The sequence below is a fragment of the Alligator sinensis genome, unplaced genomic scaffold, assembly GCF_000455745.1.
Source record: "Alligator sinensis unplaced genomic scaffold, ASM45574v1 scaffold1639_1, whole genome shotgun sequence".
In the NCBI taxonomy this organism is placed as follows: Eukaryota; Metazoa; Chordata; order Crocodylia; family Alligatoridae; genus Alligator; species Alligator sinensis.
In genome coordinates this window covers 180,953-197,192 of record NW_005843315.1, presented here as the reverse complement: position 1 = coordinate 197,192, position 16,240 = coordinate 180,953, and the positions used below count along the sequence as shown (strand labels likewise).

The 16,240-nt window shown below is 48.6% G+C and overlaps 1 protein-coding gene across 1 annotated transcript; it reads right to left on the bottom strand.

Annotated features, from left to right (window-relative positions):
• Positions 1 to 1,770: 1,770 nt before the first annotated feature.
• Positions 1,771 to 5,414, bottom strand: LOC102384660 (interferon-induced transmembrane protein 5-like). Its single transcript, XM_006038317.3, has 2 exons — positions 4,925 to 5,414; positions 1,771 to 2,724 (listed from the first exon to the last, which is right to left on the bottom strand). The coding sequence occupies exons 1-2, from the start codon at positions 5,108 to 5,110 to the stop codon at positions 2,506 to 2,508; spliced, it is 405 nt and encodes a 134-aa protein (XP_006038379.1). The 5' UTR covers positions 5,111 to 5,414; the 3' UTR covers positions 1,771 to 2,505.
• Between the last annotated feature and the right edge of the window lie 10,826 nt (positions 5,415 to 16,240).

Sequence of the window (16,240 nt, the reverse complement as noted above, 5' to 3'; positions counted from 1 at the left end):
GGGGGGGCAGGAAACCAGCTAAATTGGCACCAAGTCTGACCAGTCCAAACAAGCTCTTGTGGGATGGAGATGAATGGCAAACCAACCAGTCAAACATCAGTGAAGGAACTCATCAAGGCTCCCAAGGAGAGGGGAGGGAGTGACTAGCTGTATGCTCCAGGCTTTGGCTCTATCCTGCCCATTTTGGGCCTGTGCACAAACCAATCAGCACTCTGATTCTGGTAGCAGATGGGAGGGTTCGGGTGGTAGGAGGCATGTACTCGTTGTCTTCCAAAGTCCAAGCCTGCAATAGTTGCCTGCTAATGACAGGCCACAGTTCTGAGAGACCCATGCCTCTCTGAGTTAAACAGCTTAGTACACCAAAATAACATCAGAAGGCTCCCACAAACTGGTTGCCTATATCTACTTCAAAGAAGGGAAAACCCACAGTTATTCTGCTAAGTTAAAACAGCCCCATTCTGTGGGGAACTGGCAGGTATACATGCAAGGCAGAGCTCTGGACCTGGGTGTGTGAGACCAAAGATCCAGGGCTCCTCACAGCACCAGGGAATTATTCAGAGACATTTGACAGGATAAGGGATGGAGAAATAGTAAATCACTCGATGAAATCCCCCTCCTCACTGCCCTGCCAACAGACAAACAGGGAGCAGAGGTTTTGTTCCAAAGGGCACCACATATGTCTAGCTCAGTGTTTCTCAACCCATGGATCGGAACCGTAGGCAGGTCACAAGAATATATGAAAGGGTCATGAAAAACTTTAAATATGGATCAACAAACTTTAAAAATAGATTCTCCTTTAAAGGAGAAAAATGTGGGAAACTGGGTTTTTCCCTTGCAGGCTGACAGAGCTCCAGCCTGCCAGTGGCTGCTTGGAGCTCCCCATGCTCCCTCTTCCCCCCAAACTGAGAAGCTGGGGCCTGGGGGTAGTGTCAGCAGGTTGGAAGTGAGAGGCGCCAGCATGGCCAGGGGCTGTTTTCTACTTACTGGGTCAGGACTGGCCATCTATGTTTAAAAATGGGTTCTGGTACAAAAAGGGTTGAAAACCATTGGTCTAGGTGCTTCTTTCCAAACTTCATCCCTGGTCCTTCAGAGTCAGGTGGAGCATGCTTCAGAAACAGGAATCTGTGTAAGATTCCCATTGCTTTATGCTTCCTGTCATGTCAGAAATGCAGCTGGACAGGCTTCCATGGGGAGATTTAGCTCCTGAATGGAGCGTGGGCAGGGCAAAAATGAAAAGAACTTTTGAATTAAGGTACAGGACTCTGGTGCAACCTACACAGTCTTGGGTAAAAGTACAGACTGATTCTTAATTTGTCTGAATGGCAGCACCAAACCTTACTGATATCTTTAGTGATATGCGTTTATCAGGCCTGGCTTCATGTACTAGATAAAACCTCACAAAACCAAACCACCATCTGGTTGCCTGTATCTCCTAGCAGAGGCTAAAGATTCTTCTATTTTCCTTCTCTTCTGCACCCACCTTGGGCATAGACAAGAATCCAACTCCCTAGCACAGGGGTGGGCAATTATTTTGGGCAGAGGACTGCTTACTGAGTTTTGGTAAGCCATTGAGGGCTGCATGACAGGCAGCCAGGGGCAGATAAATATTAATTTTCTAAATTTTTTAGGGGCCCCATGGGCCAAATAGAATGGCCTGGTGGGCTGCATCTGGCCTGCGGGCCACATTTTGCCCATCCCTGCCCTAGCAGTAATCTCTCTACATCTGTAGGCTACAATTGGGACTTCCAAGAGGGCAAAAGAAAAGTGAAGGGTTGATTAGGCTCTATAGACCCATGCTCAGGGGCCAGAGCTCTTGAATTCCTGTGATTGTGTGAAGATCTGGGTTTACAATATAAAGCACAATGCATTTCTCTCTCTCCTGCTGGTAAACAAGAGTTGGAAGTGAAAACTTAAGAGTAATCAAGAAAATGCTCCGTGTCCATTACCAATGAGAAACTGCCCCCCTTTCCCAGACACACATGAGACTCAAGATGTATGAAATTATTTAATCACTTAAATAGCTACAAGAATGGTTAGACTGAGAGACAGCCAACATTACTCGAAATAAACAACCAAAGATGGGGGGGGGGAGCCTAAGGAAAGTGTTGAAATGGATTTGTGTCTTTGGCAGTGGGAAAAAGGGAACAGTGGTCCCAAGACAAGCCAAGGTCGAATGAGGAGAGAGGGTGGGGAAGACAAAAGGGGCCAGGCCTGAGGAGACCACTGCACAGACTCAGCTGTATGGATGTAAGTCCACACAGGCCACAAGGATGCACAGGGGAACTGTTTTCAGATCCCATGCCACACCACAAGGAGAGCTGTGAAGCGAGTTCCAAAGTACATGGATACCATAGCTGCAGGGATATGGGAAAGCTGCCCTGGGTTATAGCAGCAGCTGGCCATGCACAGTGTCCCATTCAGCTGGGTCATGCTGGATTGCCGTCCATGTGGAACACTGCTAGGAGTGCCCCACGAGAGCTCCCAGGAACCCATGAAGCCCCTGTCTCACTTCTTGTCATCTTCAATGGTGATGATCTCATAGTTGAAGAAGTTCATGGACTCCTGAACCAGCTTGGTGAAGTGGATCACACCAGTGACTGCCAGGGCAACAAGTAGCACTGGCAGCAGTAGGCTCCACACCATTGCCAGGATGTTGTAGCATTTGGCCTTGGAGCTGAAGCGGCGAGCTGCTTCCACATCACCTGCCACCTTCTGGTCCCGCGCCTGCAACAGAGCACAGTGAGTGAGGGACACTGCAGAGAAAGCAGGGAATGGAGCAACATCCCACAGAGAGCTTGCACCACAGGCATCAGGACTGGCTGTCACCACTCCCTGAAGTCCTCATGACAACTTGTCCCTCACTACACTGTCTGTCCTTTTTCTCTTCCCTGCAGCAGAACTTTTCCTCCCTCTCCATCTCCTCCAAATTCCTAATCCGCCAAATCCAGAGGTGAGTCTAAATAGCCCTTTCCACTACCCTCTGGCCTCAGACAGAGCCAACTTGCGCACTCGCCAGCCTATGGTTTGCAACACTCAATCCATCATCTCTAAATTCACCCCACTGTATCTCAGGGAGGGTGAGGGCATGGTTACAGGGCAGACTGCAAAGCAGTATAGAGAGGCCAGAACTCACTTTCAAGTTGCTGGTGTGGAAGCCAAAAACAACCTAGCTGTAGCTGCACACTGGCGCAGCACAGCTGAGAAATAGGTGAATTCACCTCTACAAAGCTCTGTGCTGCAGTAGCTTGAATGCAAGCTCAGTTGAAGCCAGTACAACCACACTACACTGCAGCCTGCGGTGCTGACCTGCCTGAACCAGGGTAACCCACAGCAGTTCTATACAGCACAATACAGTGCTGTGCAAGGAGACCCGGGCTAGTTCTGAACTGGCTAGTGCAGGCACTGGAAGCAGCATGGCCATAGTAATGCAGTATTCTGCCTCAGTGAATATGATCTACTGCTCAGCATCTCTCTCACAGCTGGAGTAAGGACCTGTACACAGCACTGCATAATGCCCTGCAGATACGCCTGAGTATGACAAAGTGCCAGGAGGCAGCCCAGTAGAAGGGAAAGCATGAATCTAAAAGAACATGCAAATCCAGAGGGCATCAACTCAGTCCTACTTTATCTACCCCTTCATCCAGCTTCTGAGCATGGCAATTAGAGCCCTTTCAACTTCCTCACGCATCCACAAGCCCAAATCACTCCAATCCAACCCTACCCCTGAATTTAGCTGCTTTCTTCTGCTTCCCTTTTGCTTCACTCCCTCCATCTCACATGTCCCCTCATTCCTTTACTTCTATTGGTAAATCAATCCCTGCTTTGAACTCTTGAGTAGTAAGACCCCCAGCAGAGGAACAGAGCAAGACCTTTCCTTTCCTCCCTTCTTTTTGAAATGCCCCTGCCTGACCTTGGTCAAATCTGTCCTTGTCAGCTCCAGACATATACCTTTCACTAGAGACAGCAGGCACTTGGCAACCTTTGCAATAGAAAAAATCAACCCCCACAACTTTCTCTCTATACTGACAGTATAAATTGTGAGATACCAAGAATGTGTGTGCCTGGGCAGCTCACACACCCTCATAAGCAGGACAGAAGGAGGAATGTGACTAGGGCCATTAGCTTAAACCATGTACCTAAAGCAGCCTAAAGCAGCTCAGGGACATTGTTCCTTTAAGAACGCTGCACTGACACAAGGCACTTACTTCATTTTTAGGGCTCTCTGTGCAAAAAGGCAGTGCCCTGGCCCCATCTGTGGCCTTTCAGAAAGACACTAGAGTCTCAGGTGGGTCTATCCTTGACCTACCAGGGGAGTTTTCCTAGACAGTCATCCAGAGAGTTCTTGCTGATATTTTCAGAGTGGTTTTCCTAAGGAAAGGCTCGTGGGTGGCAATGGGCTAATTTCCCCCAAAAAGGACAGTTGCTATCAACGTAAGAATTAGGGAGGAAGCAATTCAAAGCCAGCTGCCAAGAGCAGCTGCTTTCCTGACCCTGATACATTTCTCCTGGAGTCTCCTCAACTCCTGGTAAAGTCCTTGCTTTCTGATTTGAGACCTCTTTTCACTTCTGAACACAAGCAAGAATCCCAGTCTCTAGCTAAGCTAGTGTGACTACAAATATAAAATCCTTACTGGAAACTCTAAGAAAGCCTGGGGTCTCCAGGCAAAGCCAGGACAACTGGAGCATCTCAATCCTACCAGAACCCCTGGAAATACTAGACTGCCCAAGTTAGCCCTAGGGAATAGGGTTGCTTAGTAGGTTTCATTCATACTAGGAATCTCTGGTAGATCCTGGAAAGATGTCTTTGCATACAGCTTGCTATGTTGGAGCATCTCCTTCCTACCAGCATCCCCTAGAGGTGTAACGTTGACCCAGAAAGCTCCACTGAGGGATCAGCCTCTATGGACTTGTGCTAGATCCTTACCTTGATGGAGTAAGCAAGAGCCACAAAACCAAAGCAACAGAGGTTCATGTAGATGGTGTTAAAGATGGACCAAATCAGGTGGTCCTGGGGTACCACGGATGATCCAATGGTGATGACAGTGGAAGAATGGTCCTGTTTGTGGGACGTCATGGGCAGGTAGTCCTCCCGTGGGTAAGAAGTGTCCATGATCTCCAGGAGAGGGAGACCCTCAGCTCTCCTGCATTTGCAGCCTTGGAAAGGTAGCCAGCCCCTTTTATATAGTTCTTGCCTGAGGCACAGCTTCTCCCTCTATATATAAACCAGGAAAATTATAGCTGTCCCCCAGCTGTGGTTATCAGGAATGCTGGGGCAGGGCTAAGAGAAACAGGCTTGGTTTTGTAAGCCAGCCCTCACCCTAGTGTATAGGGGATACTTTTTATATCCCAGATCACTCCACCCTGAAGAGAAGATTTTCTGGAGAGCTGAGGAGCTCAAGTCATTGAGGCAGGGGCAAAAGCCAGAAATGAAGTTGCAACCTTTTGCCCAGTAAAGCCATGTTGGTATCTGCAGTGAGGACTGAACTTCAGAAACAGGTCTAAGATCCCCAAACTCATTTCCCCCAGGACATGGATTAGCTGTCACACTATGGTAGGCATGTCAAATTCACTTGCTCTCCCCACCTCCCAGGCTGGATCCAGATTACAGGGATCCTTGCTGCCTGGATCCAGATTGAAAGGATCTTCCTGGACCATTTCTGGACCCAACTCCAGCAGCAGGGCAAGCAGCAACATTGTGCAAGGCAGCAGGGTGAGTGGCACTGTGTTGGCTCAGGGAGTTGCAGGGATTAATGCAGCTACTGAAGCATGTCCCCACTGGGCTCCATAATCCAAAATTCAGTGGTGGGTTCGAATTCTGAATTCCCAGCCCTGCCAGGAGCCCTCTGAGCTGGAGGACATGGCTCCAAAAGTCAAATCCAGCCCATAGGCTGCATCTCTGACACCCCTGTGCTAGGGGAACCCAGTCTCTGCCAAAGCAATCTGCCTGCAGGTCTGTAAAACTCTTCTACTTGACAGGCTGCCTGATTTAATGTACTTTACCAAACTGAAGACTAAATAGTTCCTGCAATTCAATGCGTGGGTGGTTTTGTTGCCAGTCACCCTCCCTACACCAATGGGAAACTCAATGTGAATAGGACAGAATAGAGGCCACAGACCAACACTTTAGCAGTACCACAAATGAGATGCATTATGGTGATTCCCATATTGGCCTTGACACAACACTAAAGCTTGGCACAGTGATAGAGCTGGTGCTGTCCATATCATTGAGGCACCTACAGTTTCCCCTCTTAGGAAAGGGAAAAGATGTCCACAGTCAATCCTGAAGTGCTGGCAGTGTCACAAAACACCTCTCTTCTAAATGAGGGTGTGATTGTAGCTTTCTGACAACCTGGACAGGGTCTGGGCTCTTTTGCCTTACAAGGTCTGTAACAGCAGCTGCTGCATTTTGGATGTTAGCAGTTTGAAGGGCATGGGAGGTGCCATGCATGCTTTTGGCTGCAATAAATTGGCTGGGGTGAACTACCTTGCCAGGATAAAGCAAATAGCTTTGGTTTTGACAAGTTAGGTAGCAAGCTTTTCCTAGAGTAGCCCAAACTGTAACAGTCTGTGCTGTGAGGCTGTGGGTAGGGGAGTCAGATTGGCTTTTTAGAGAAGTACAAAAAGTTCAAGCAGAGGTTGTGGTTTGTAGCTGTAGCTCGAGATTGCTACAACTGCTAAATGGAATGAAAGTACCACCTCAACACCTACATCTTACAAGCCAGATAGTGGGAGATAGAAGCACTTCCCTGTGTGGAAGGCTGGAAATGACGCACATATTACAAAAGCCAGTTTCTGACAGTAGCTTGCTTCCCATTCTTACAGTACACCTCCACCCTGTGGCCACTTAAATTTACCGTAACTTAACAAAAGCATTTATGATATAATGCAGTTCAGTCTGCTAAGTCTTTAGAGCAGTGATTCTCAACCAGGGTACGCAACCACCCTGGGATGCCATAAGGTCCACTGAAGGGTGATGTGGGCTGCCACACAATATTAGCACTGCAAACCCCTACACATAGTTCACAAGATGAACCCAAAGATTTCAAATAGGAATCCATAGTGTCCAAAACATTCTGACCTTTTGGGCACATGCTAATGAATACATACATTCAGTTTGCAGCACCTCAAACCTGTTTGTGATGCCGCAAACTGCATTGGTGCATGTACACCCTCATGTATAAAAATTAGCAGCACAGTGGGGTTTTTTGACACCGGAAGATCCTGGTGTCAGAACAAAAAACCACTAAAAAAAGTGGCACAGCAGACGTGGCAGCAGTGTACACTGCCAGAAACCAGAGCCTGGTTGGCCAGAGCCATCCTCTGGCTAACAGCCAGGTTCCAAGACTGCTGCTGCCCCAGGAAACCCCCAGAAACCCAGGTAAGGCTCCTGGGGCCAGCATAGATGAAGGCACGGACACAAACTGAAGGCCAACATTTTCTAGGGGCTGCCTGGGATCTGTTGAAGGGTGTCCGCCCCCCCGCCCCCCATACACACTGCTTTAGGAAATGGTGGCTATCCCAAAGCAGACCTAGTGCAATGGGGATGGTTGAAGGCTGGACAAAATAGTTTGCAAGGCTCCTTAATGCTGAGCAGAACGGGAGGGGGCAGCCAACAAGTTCTGCGCAGAGGCCACAGGCTTGACTTAGCAATGTTTCTGCAAGGAGGGGAATTTCCACCACAGACACTAACAAGCCATTGCTCCGGGTGTCCAGGCATTGTGGCTATAGTACTGTGCTATTGGTCTTCTTTGCCCTCCCATGAGTAAATAGGGCAGGACACAAACTCTGAGATTCCCTCAGATAAATTTCTTCCTGATTCTTCCATGGGGGCGTATGGTTTCTAGGCCCCCTGCTCTACTGGTATTGGCCACAACCAGGAGTTGCCCTTGGAAGCTTCTTAGAGTTGGTGTCCCAAGACTGCTGAGAGACCGCAAGATAAATGTCCCTGCAGACTCCCCAGTAGTCCTGTAGTCCACTGGACTCTCTCCCACTGCTCCATCTGTTGGCTACAAATGTCCAACTCGGGATCCTTAAAATTCTGGTTTATTCGATGGATTGAAACACTGTAATGAAGTCAAATCATAAACCTTGGGGCTGGTCCCCACACACACACACACATGCACACACACAGTAGCGAGCTACAGGAGTCAGGTATACCTATCCCACAGGCGCTGGAGTGTGCTGTCGAGGCTTCTTTCAGTGTGGTGTTATCTTCCAGAAGGAGGTTGCCGGCTGGTCCTTCTGGCTGGACAGGTCGGGGGCTGGTCAAGTTGGAGATCAAGAGGGTGCCACTGAGGGTCACTTTTCACTGCTTTTTATCTGTCCTTGGCAGAGTTTGGTGACTCCCCAGTTTTCACGTTTGTCCAATCCAGGGGTCGTTGACCCTTGTGGGACTTCCCCCTCGGTGGCTACTGGATGGCATCTGGCAGCCCCAGGGGTCGTCCGCATGTACGTGTAGGTTTGGGAGTCTGTTGATGAATTTTGAATAGGGCTCTGGGAGCGGTCGATCTGGAGATATTCAGCCCAAAAGTTGGTCCCCGGCATTGATTAACTCAGACCAGGGCTTCTAGCCCTTGATCAGTGACGTTTAGAGAATTCCCGGTTGCTACATTGTCTCCTATTGATTTATTCGGTTGGTTGATCTGCAGTTTTCCTAGGTGTTAATGTCTGCCTGCTACTGTGTTACGCATTCAATCACTGATTCACTCGCTCTTTCAGGGGCCCGCCTGATACAGGGAAGCGGCAGTTAGATTCCTGCCCTTGTTAACATTGTTACAATGTATAACTTACTTCTGAAACTAAACACATTTAGTTAAAAGGTGAGGAGTATAAAATATAAGCTACAAGAGTAATGCCATGGCACACAAATAGATAAAAATACCAAAATACAAGGGGAGATACAAAATACACACATACAAACTTTAAAATGGAATCCTTATCTTATACTGAAAGAAAGAGGAAGGAAGAAAAGATAGAAGAGAAACATATCCAAAGAGGGGAGAGCAACTGCAGGCAAGAGGAAAAGGGGGCTTTCTGCTACATATCCCCACTGCCACCAAGCTGTGCCCTCACATCCACCCTCTGTCCCTTCCCTATCCCCTTCCTGGCATCTCTGAAGAGCTCACACAGGGACAGGATGGTGTCATGGAGCAGTATGTCCAAGAAGAGGGGTGCCCTAGGATACTATCTGAGGAAGCCAAATCTAGCCCCACTGACAAAGGGGATGGAGGAAAAGTTCACTTAGGTATGGACTATCATATGCCAGCATCAGAGTGCCTGGTATGTTGCCAGCCTTGGCCATTTTCAAGGGGCCTAGGCCAAGCTGCAGAAGTGTGGTTAAGCAGAAGACCCCAAGGTCTGTCTCTGAGTGATCATAGCATGAGCCTTTGCAGATGTGATAATCAGCTTGCTTAGCAAACTAAAGGAAGCCTTCAACATGTCTAACTAAATCAGTAATAAGATAGAATTAAAACAGCGCACAAAGTCTGAAAAGAAATATAAGGGAAGACTGTATATTATATAATCGGAATATGCTATATCATAGCTTTAGTTTATAGCAATTAATATAACAAAAAAAGCAGATATTTTTGTTAAGTTTTTAGATAAGTTGTAAAAAGAAACCAACCCAAACACAAAGCAGCCTTGTTTATGAAAGACCATAAATTTGGGGGAAGAGAAAAACAGGATGAGGGCAGGTAATATCCCATAATGGTGAAGGAAGGAGCTAAGAATCCTGCCCTCCAGAAGTGTAATTTCACAGGAACAAATCTCAACTAATTGACACCTTTCAGTAAAGCAAAGAAATTTAAACAAATTTAAAGAGGTCATTTATTAGAATATTAGAACAACCATCTATAAATATGGGGTATAGGCTGAGGAGAAATCTGGAGAACTCAACAAATTCAAGAAGACCTGCAGTTAATCTGTGCGCCACCCTCCTCCAATCTCTCAAGTCTCTCGTGCTGGTATAGGTGAGAATTTATGTTGCGCTGTAATGGGTAGCCAGATAGACTTTGGAATAAATGTTTGTATTTGTGTTTTGAAGTGCAAGCAAATAAAAAGTTGGGTTGTAGACCTGTTTCTGCCTTTTCTATCAGTATCCAACCCACAAGGTTACCTGTCATCTGGATAACAGGTGCTTCTGTTTAGAATGGGAGTTTCATAGCATGGTGCATTTATTCCCTGAAACATTAGGGGAGATATAATAGGGTGTTCCTCAGGAGACAATTGGGCACCCTCTCCTGGTGGGGCTGTACCTGACTACCTATTCTGGTCCCCTAGTCTGGCCCCCTTTTCCTTCCTCTCTCTCACCTGCTATGTCTTGATGTTCATTGAGATGTTTTTCAAGTCAATATCATTTTTTAAATTATCCATTTAACCTCCTCCAATTATATCAGTTAAATGGTTACCAGTAACTCATTTCTAGTTTAGTGACCTCCGGGAGAAATGACTGCAGCCCCTTATGTCTTCACTACGTGCCTGGCACTGTGTGAGGCCTAAGCCACTGGTGGGGAGCCATGGGCAGAGGGCAGCACGCATGGCTCAGCCATTAGGGGATCCCATCCAACTGTGGAGCCATGACTTCCCCTTGCCCCCATGGGCAGGTGCTGGGGCTGGGGATGTGGACAGAGCTGGAGCTGGGGGCCATCTCCTGTGCCTAAATCCTACCACCATGGGAAGGGAGGTGCTGTGCCCCCCCACAGGAGCCAGGCGAGGCCTTCCTACTGCAGCAGCAAGTTTCAGCTGCACAGTGGGTCTGCCTGGCCCCACTCTAGACGCAGGACCCCAGCAGGGCAATGGGCTCCCTGTGCCTCCTACCATGCTTGTGCCACTGTGGCCTGGACCTGGAAAGCTCCTCCACTCTACCAAGCCAGGCCTTTCCCAGCTTGCCCCAAGAGAAGGGTCCAGTTCCAGTGGGGCAGCCTCTGCCAGACACGCTGCATCCTTCCCCCTCCCACCTATGGTGCCGGGGCAACACAGGGCCTAGCCCAGCCTTGTGGTGGGGCTGAGCACGTGGCTGGCTTGACCCGAGAAGGTGCTGCAACTGGAGCAGGCAGCACTGGGTCTGAGGGGTTTATATCTCACTCAGCTCCACTCACCTGGTCAAATGACCAGGCTTCCAGCTCCCTGGTTGCAGATGTGCTCAGTCTCTTCCTAATTTCCCCCTGCTGGGTCCTGCAGCGATTGATTGTAGGCTGAGCTCTGCAGTGTGAGCCCCTGGCCCAGGGCCCAACCTCATTCCTTCTCTGGATCCCAGGTCTCCTCTGCAGCCAGCTGCTTGCCTCTCTCTTGTCCAGCTGGGGCCTCCCTTCACAGCTACTGTCTTCTCTGCTGCCTCCGTGATAGCTGGGTATCTCTTTACAGCAAGAAATTGTCCCCTTTTTCTAGGCTACAAAAGTCCTGACCTTAAAGGGGTCCCCTCTTCACTGCAAGAGGGCTAGGGTCCCCCATTACAGAAGGGACACTCTTTACCCACATATTACAACCACTGCTTCTGGATTTGAGCTTTAGAATAAGCTGCTGAGAGGGATGGGGCAGGACTGGGTGTTCAGGGAGCTGCATGTGGACAGGATCATATTCAGCTAGAACTGGGCCTTTATGTTTATCACGTAAAGCTAAATACTTCACACTAACTGCCCCACTTTATTTCCTTAACAGGCAGGATCTTTCAATAAAAGCAACAGACAAGAGTCTTTGGAGGCAGCTTTATTGCTGAAAAACAGTGCACTAACAAAACATTACTGAAAAAGGTTTACAAAGATTACTGAAAAAGGTTTACAAAAACATTACAAAAGGTTTACAAACAGTTCAAGGCACGTAGTCTGAATGTGCATCTGTGTTCCCCATGCACAGGGCCATGAGGATTTGGACCCATGGGGTTGGTCTGGTTTATTCTACACGTGGGTGCTGTAGCCAATAAACAGAGTTATGTTAAGGCTTTTTAGCCATAGCCCAGGGCTTCCCGGAACTAAGCAACAAAATTGAACAGAGCGCCTTCTGTGCCACTGGGAGATGTGAGTGCTGTGATTGGGCACTAGGCGAGTAAAACACAACAGTTATCATATAAGGAATGTTCCTGGCATAGTGCCAATGAATTGGTGCACCATATAAAGAATGCTTGGCACAGAGCCAGGGGATTGGACAATTTGAGATGAAAAAAGTTATAAAAGTAATGAACAAACAAAGGACCATGTGCATGTTAGCATGCTATGACTCTGGGAGGGCAGATGCAGCTGCTAGGTCCCTGCTTGAACAGCAGGGAGCCAGAAACTAAGATCCTACACACCCGGTGGAGGACCTGAGGCCTGGTACCCTAACATCTAACAAGCCACTTGCCAGGTCGTATTATGGGGAGAAAGCCTATAATATTGTCTAGGGGTTACTATCAAAGTTCACTTGATACTACATCAGATGAGTTGCCATGTCAATCCTTAGAGGGCTCTGGCTAAGAATCCTATGGGTAACAGTATCAGAGGCACAGCTTGGTTTCAAACTCTCCCAAATAGATGGTTCTGGTCCACCCATAGATACAAACTAAAGTAGACCAGAGCCTCCTCTGAGCAAAATGTATCCTCTTATCTGTGTAGAGCCCTGCAAAGCAGGAAAGCTATAGCAGCACTGACAGTGGATTATTTTCAGGACAAAAAAACATACATCATAATAGCTGGAGAAGGAGCACACAAGTAGATAGATGCATTGAGGGCTGCAGCGTGCTGGGTCGAGAAGTGGCAGCCTGCTCAGATTTGAAAAGAGAACACACATTCAAACCTAGCCTCAAAATGAGGGAGGAACTGCATGCTGCTATTCTGAACAAACTTGTTTCTGAACATGTTACCTATTCGGAGATTTCGTAGCTGCGTGAAGAACTTGAGCTGCATGCCTCCTTCCCAGCATGGTTCTTCTGTGGCAGTCACAAGAAATTTGAGACAAATTCGTGAATCACAGCCTTTAGCATGATGAAAAAGACCACCAGGGCAGTGACCGCCACCAATGAACCAATGATGTTCAGCACCAGGACTGTGGTGCTGTAGCACCGGGCTCCTTCCATATCCCCCACCATCTTCTGATCTCAGGCCTGGGAAAGAAGACAGGAGCACATGGAAAATCATGAAAGGAATTAGGTAAGACAGGAGATGGAGGAAATCATTAGTAACGATTTAGCCCCTTCGATGCCTGACTAAAGCACAGCACCTTCACATCTTTACTGAGCTGAAGGGGATTTCCTGATCTTCTGGAGCTGAAAGAAACAACCTTAAAGGGGGGTTTTTAATATGCATTCATTGAGATTGCAATCAGAACACTAAGACAGTGAAAATGCAAGACAGTTTTGCCAGGGCCTTGTTACATGTTACACATTGAGCTGCTCAAAAGTTGATCAGTATGGGTCTGTCTACAGGTGCTATTACTGCACATGAATAAACTCTGGAGCTTATTGCTCCAGAGTTAATTGCTCCTGGGCACACTGTGCACTTGGGATCAAATAACTCCGGACCAATGAACTCTGGAGTTTATTCATGCACAACACATGGAGCTGGGTCAGAGCAGCCCTGGATGGCAAGGAGCCCTAGGGTTCAGCCTCCCAGCCCAGGGCAAATGCCCCCGGCTCAACATGCTGTGGAGGGTCTGCCTGGGGCACAAGGGAACTTCAGTGCAAGGCTAGCTGGCAGCCCCCGTACTGAAGCACCCTCATGCCCCAACCAGCCCCTCCAGTATCTACATGTGTGCTGCTGCAGAGTTTTTTACTCCACAGAAGGACAGTATTTATATTTACAAGTACTATCCTGCTGCAAAGTAAATTAGTTTACTCCAACCTAACGGGGCACATGTGTAGATGCCAAAATGTTTACTACACAGCTAATTAGTCAACTGCACAGTAAAAATCTCATGTAGATGTGGCCAGGTAGTGCTAGCTCAAGTTTGGAACAGTCACAGCTAAAAGGCTAAAAGCTTTCTCTGATTGCCCCCTACCTGCACAGCTGTGCCTTGTCATTAGAGGGCTGGCAAACAGGCGCCCAAGAGCTATAGGTATAAGCTGCCACCACAAGGCTGGTGAGCCAGGACAGGCTTCTATTCCTGCTCTAGGTGCAGGGGTGCGAGAGATGGATTGGGGGACAGGAACATGAAGCTGGGAGGCAGAGAGTTAATGGGATGTGGGTGGGTAATGAAAAGGGAGGTGAAAAGGAAATGGGGGAAAGGGTGGTGATATAAAGGAAGTCAGCCACTGTTGCATAAAATAAAAAGTAACAAAAAAAAAAAGAATTTAGAAAGAAATAAAGAGGAAGTAAATTAAAGAAGGTTTCATGTTTTAATAGATTGGGCTTTAACATTGTGGGATGGGTGCTGCTGCTCATGTTTCCCAGTGTGCCTGGAAGGTGGGAGTGGTAATGGGTGGCACTTTTGGAGGAGCTACTGCCCCTGCCCGGGGAGGGAAACCCCAGCCCATGGGAACCCAATTCAGCCCCCTACCTTGTTCCCTAGCCCTCCCTGACCCCCAAACCCCACTCCTAGACCCATCCATGCCCTGCAACCTGGCTAACTGGCATGTGCTCTGCTGGCTGCTTGCAGCAGGTTGCACCTCTGGGGATGGGAAGGTCACAACCCCTAGGGGCAGAAGGGGGAGTTGGCTTGACACCAGAACCACCCCTGGGGCAGCAGCATTCAAGGATTGGAATATATATCCACACAGAACAGGAGAGCAGGGAAAGGGACGCTGCACCAGGGGATGCTGGAGGACTGCAACTTGGGCTGGTCATCTGTGGAGAATGACCACACATTAACGGAACACAAGCTGGGTAACACAGATCAGAGATAAACCTGCCCTAGAGTGGTGTAACTTTAAGCAGCCTAAAGTGTGGTTAAAACTAGTTTCAGGCGTTAATGTGTGGACAATCCAGGGGTTAAGAACTCCAGGAGAGTAATTAATGTGTAACAAGGCGCCCAAGATACCCAGGAAAGCAGTCACAAACATGTAGCTTTTGTGTTACATTTGCATAACATCATTTGCATAACATCATTTGCATAACATCATGTATTTGCATAGTACCATCCACAGGTGCAAAATCTTTGCTGCTGTCCAAGTTTTGCAATGCCCTGTACAATGCAATGCAGCTGATGAGAGTGCAAGTTTCAGGGAGTCCTCACAAAAAAGCCACAAGATGGTGCCATCACCTAAAGACAGCAATGTATGAATGTGCTGGATTGAGCCCAGTCAGACCCCATGCATCACTCATCTGGCGTGCAGCCCAGAAAGTTTGGGCACAACCGACCTATGAGGCCAGAAGACTGTGAAACCACCAGTTCAGCCATTGTTACTGGTGTTTCCTTCTGTGCTCAGCCATTGCTCAACATTGAGGCTCCAACTGCCAGAAACTCTTTGCTTACTTCTAGCACCCTGTCTAAGGTCATTGCAGAAGCTGGGGAGCTAACCCTAGGGTGGAGCTGGGCTATCTCCACACTGACCTGGCCTGGCGGTAGATCTGATCTCAACAGCCACCACTGTTCAGCTACACCCACACGCTTCTGACTGCTCCACACAGGAGCCAGGGAAGGCACCAGCTGCTGCAGGGACCATCGCTGCCAGCAGGAAGTGCAGGAGTGCAGTTAGTCATTGCTTAACTCTGCCAGAAGAAGGGAGGGTTCTGCCAGCAAAACGCTGCTACATAGGCTTGCCCTTAGCTATATCCCAAGCAGAGCCCTTCAACTTGCTAAAGACCCTTGGGCATCCCAACCAGCTGACGAACAATTTGAAGCTGAGATGTTTTCTTCTTTGAAGCTGCACCTGGTCCTCATGAAGGAGCAGTGCCTAGCCCAGGGGTGGGCAAAATACAGCCCGTGGTCCCGGTCCAATCTGACCCGCCAACTGATTGTATCCAGTCTGCAGGTGAACGGCCACGAAGTCATGGAGCCCATGGGGAGCTGATGGCTCCGGCTGCTGCATCATGCCGGGTGGACCGGCATGTCCCGGCCCTGTACATAGCTTACACCAGCTCCTGCTCCATATGCCAGAAGCAGCGCTGGGCGCGTGCCAGCATCACCTACAGACACAGCCGGCAAGTTACTGCTGGGGATTGGGGCATCTACCCGAGCCCCTCCTTGGGTTAGAAGGGTGGCGCCAAGGTGGCACTGGTGGTGGCAGCTGAGTTGCCCCAGCTGAGTTGCCCCTGCTGAAGCTGCCACCTATGCCAGCTCCCCGCATGGCCGCAGCTCCATCCCATATAAGGAGGTTTGGTGAGCTGTTGCA

Coding starts and splice junctions, on each gene's coding strand:
- LOC102384660 (XM_006038317.3), bottom strand. CDS start 5,110: ATGGACACTTCTTACCCACGGGAGGACTACCTGCCCATGACGTCCCAC. Junction 2,725..4,924: donor CTCTTGCTTACTCCATCAAG/GTAAGGATCTAG, acceptor GCTCTGTTGCAG/GCGCGGGACCAGAAGGTGGC.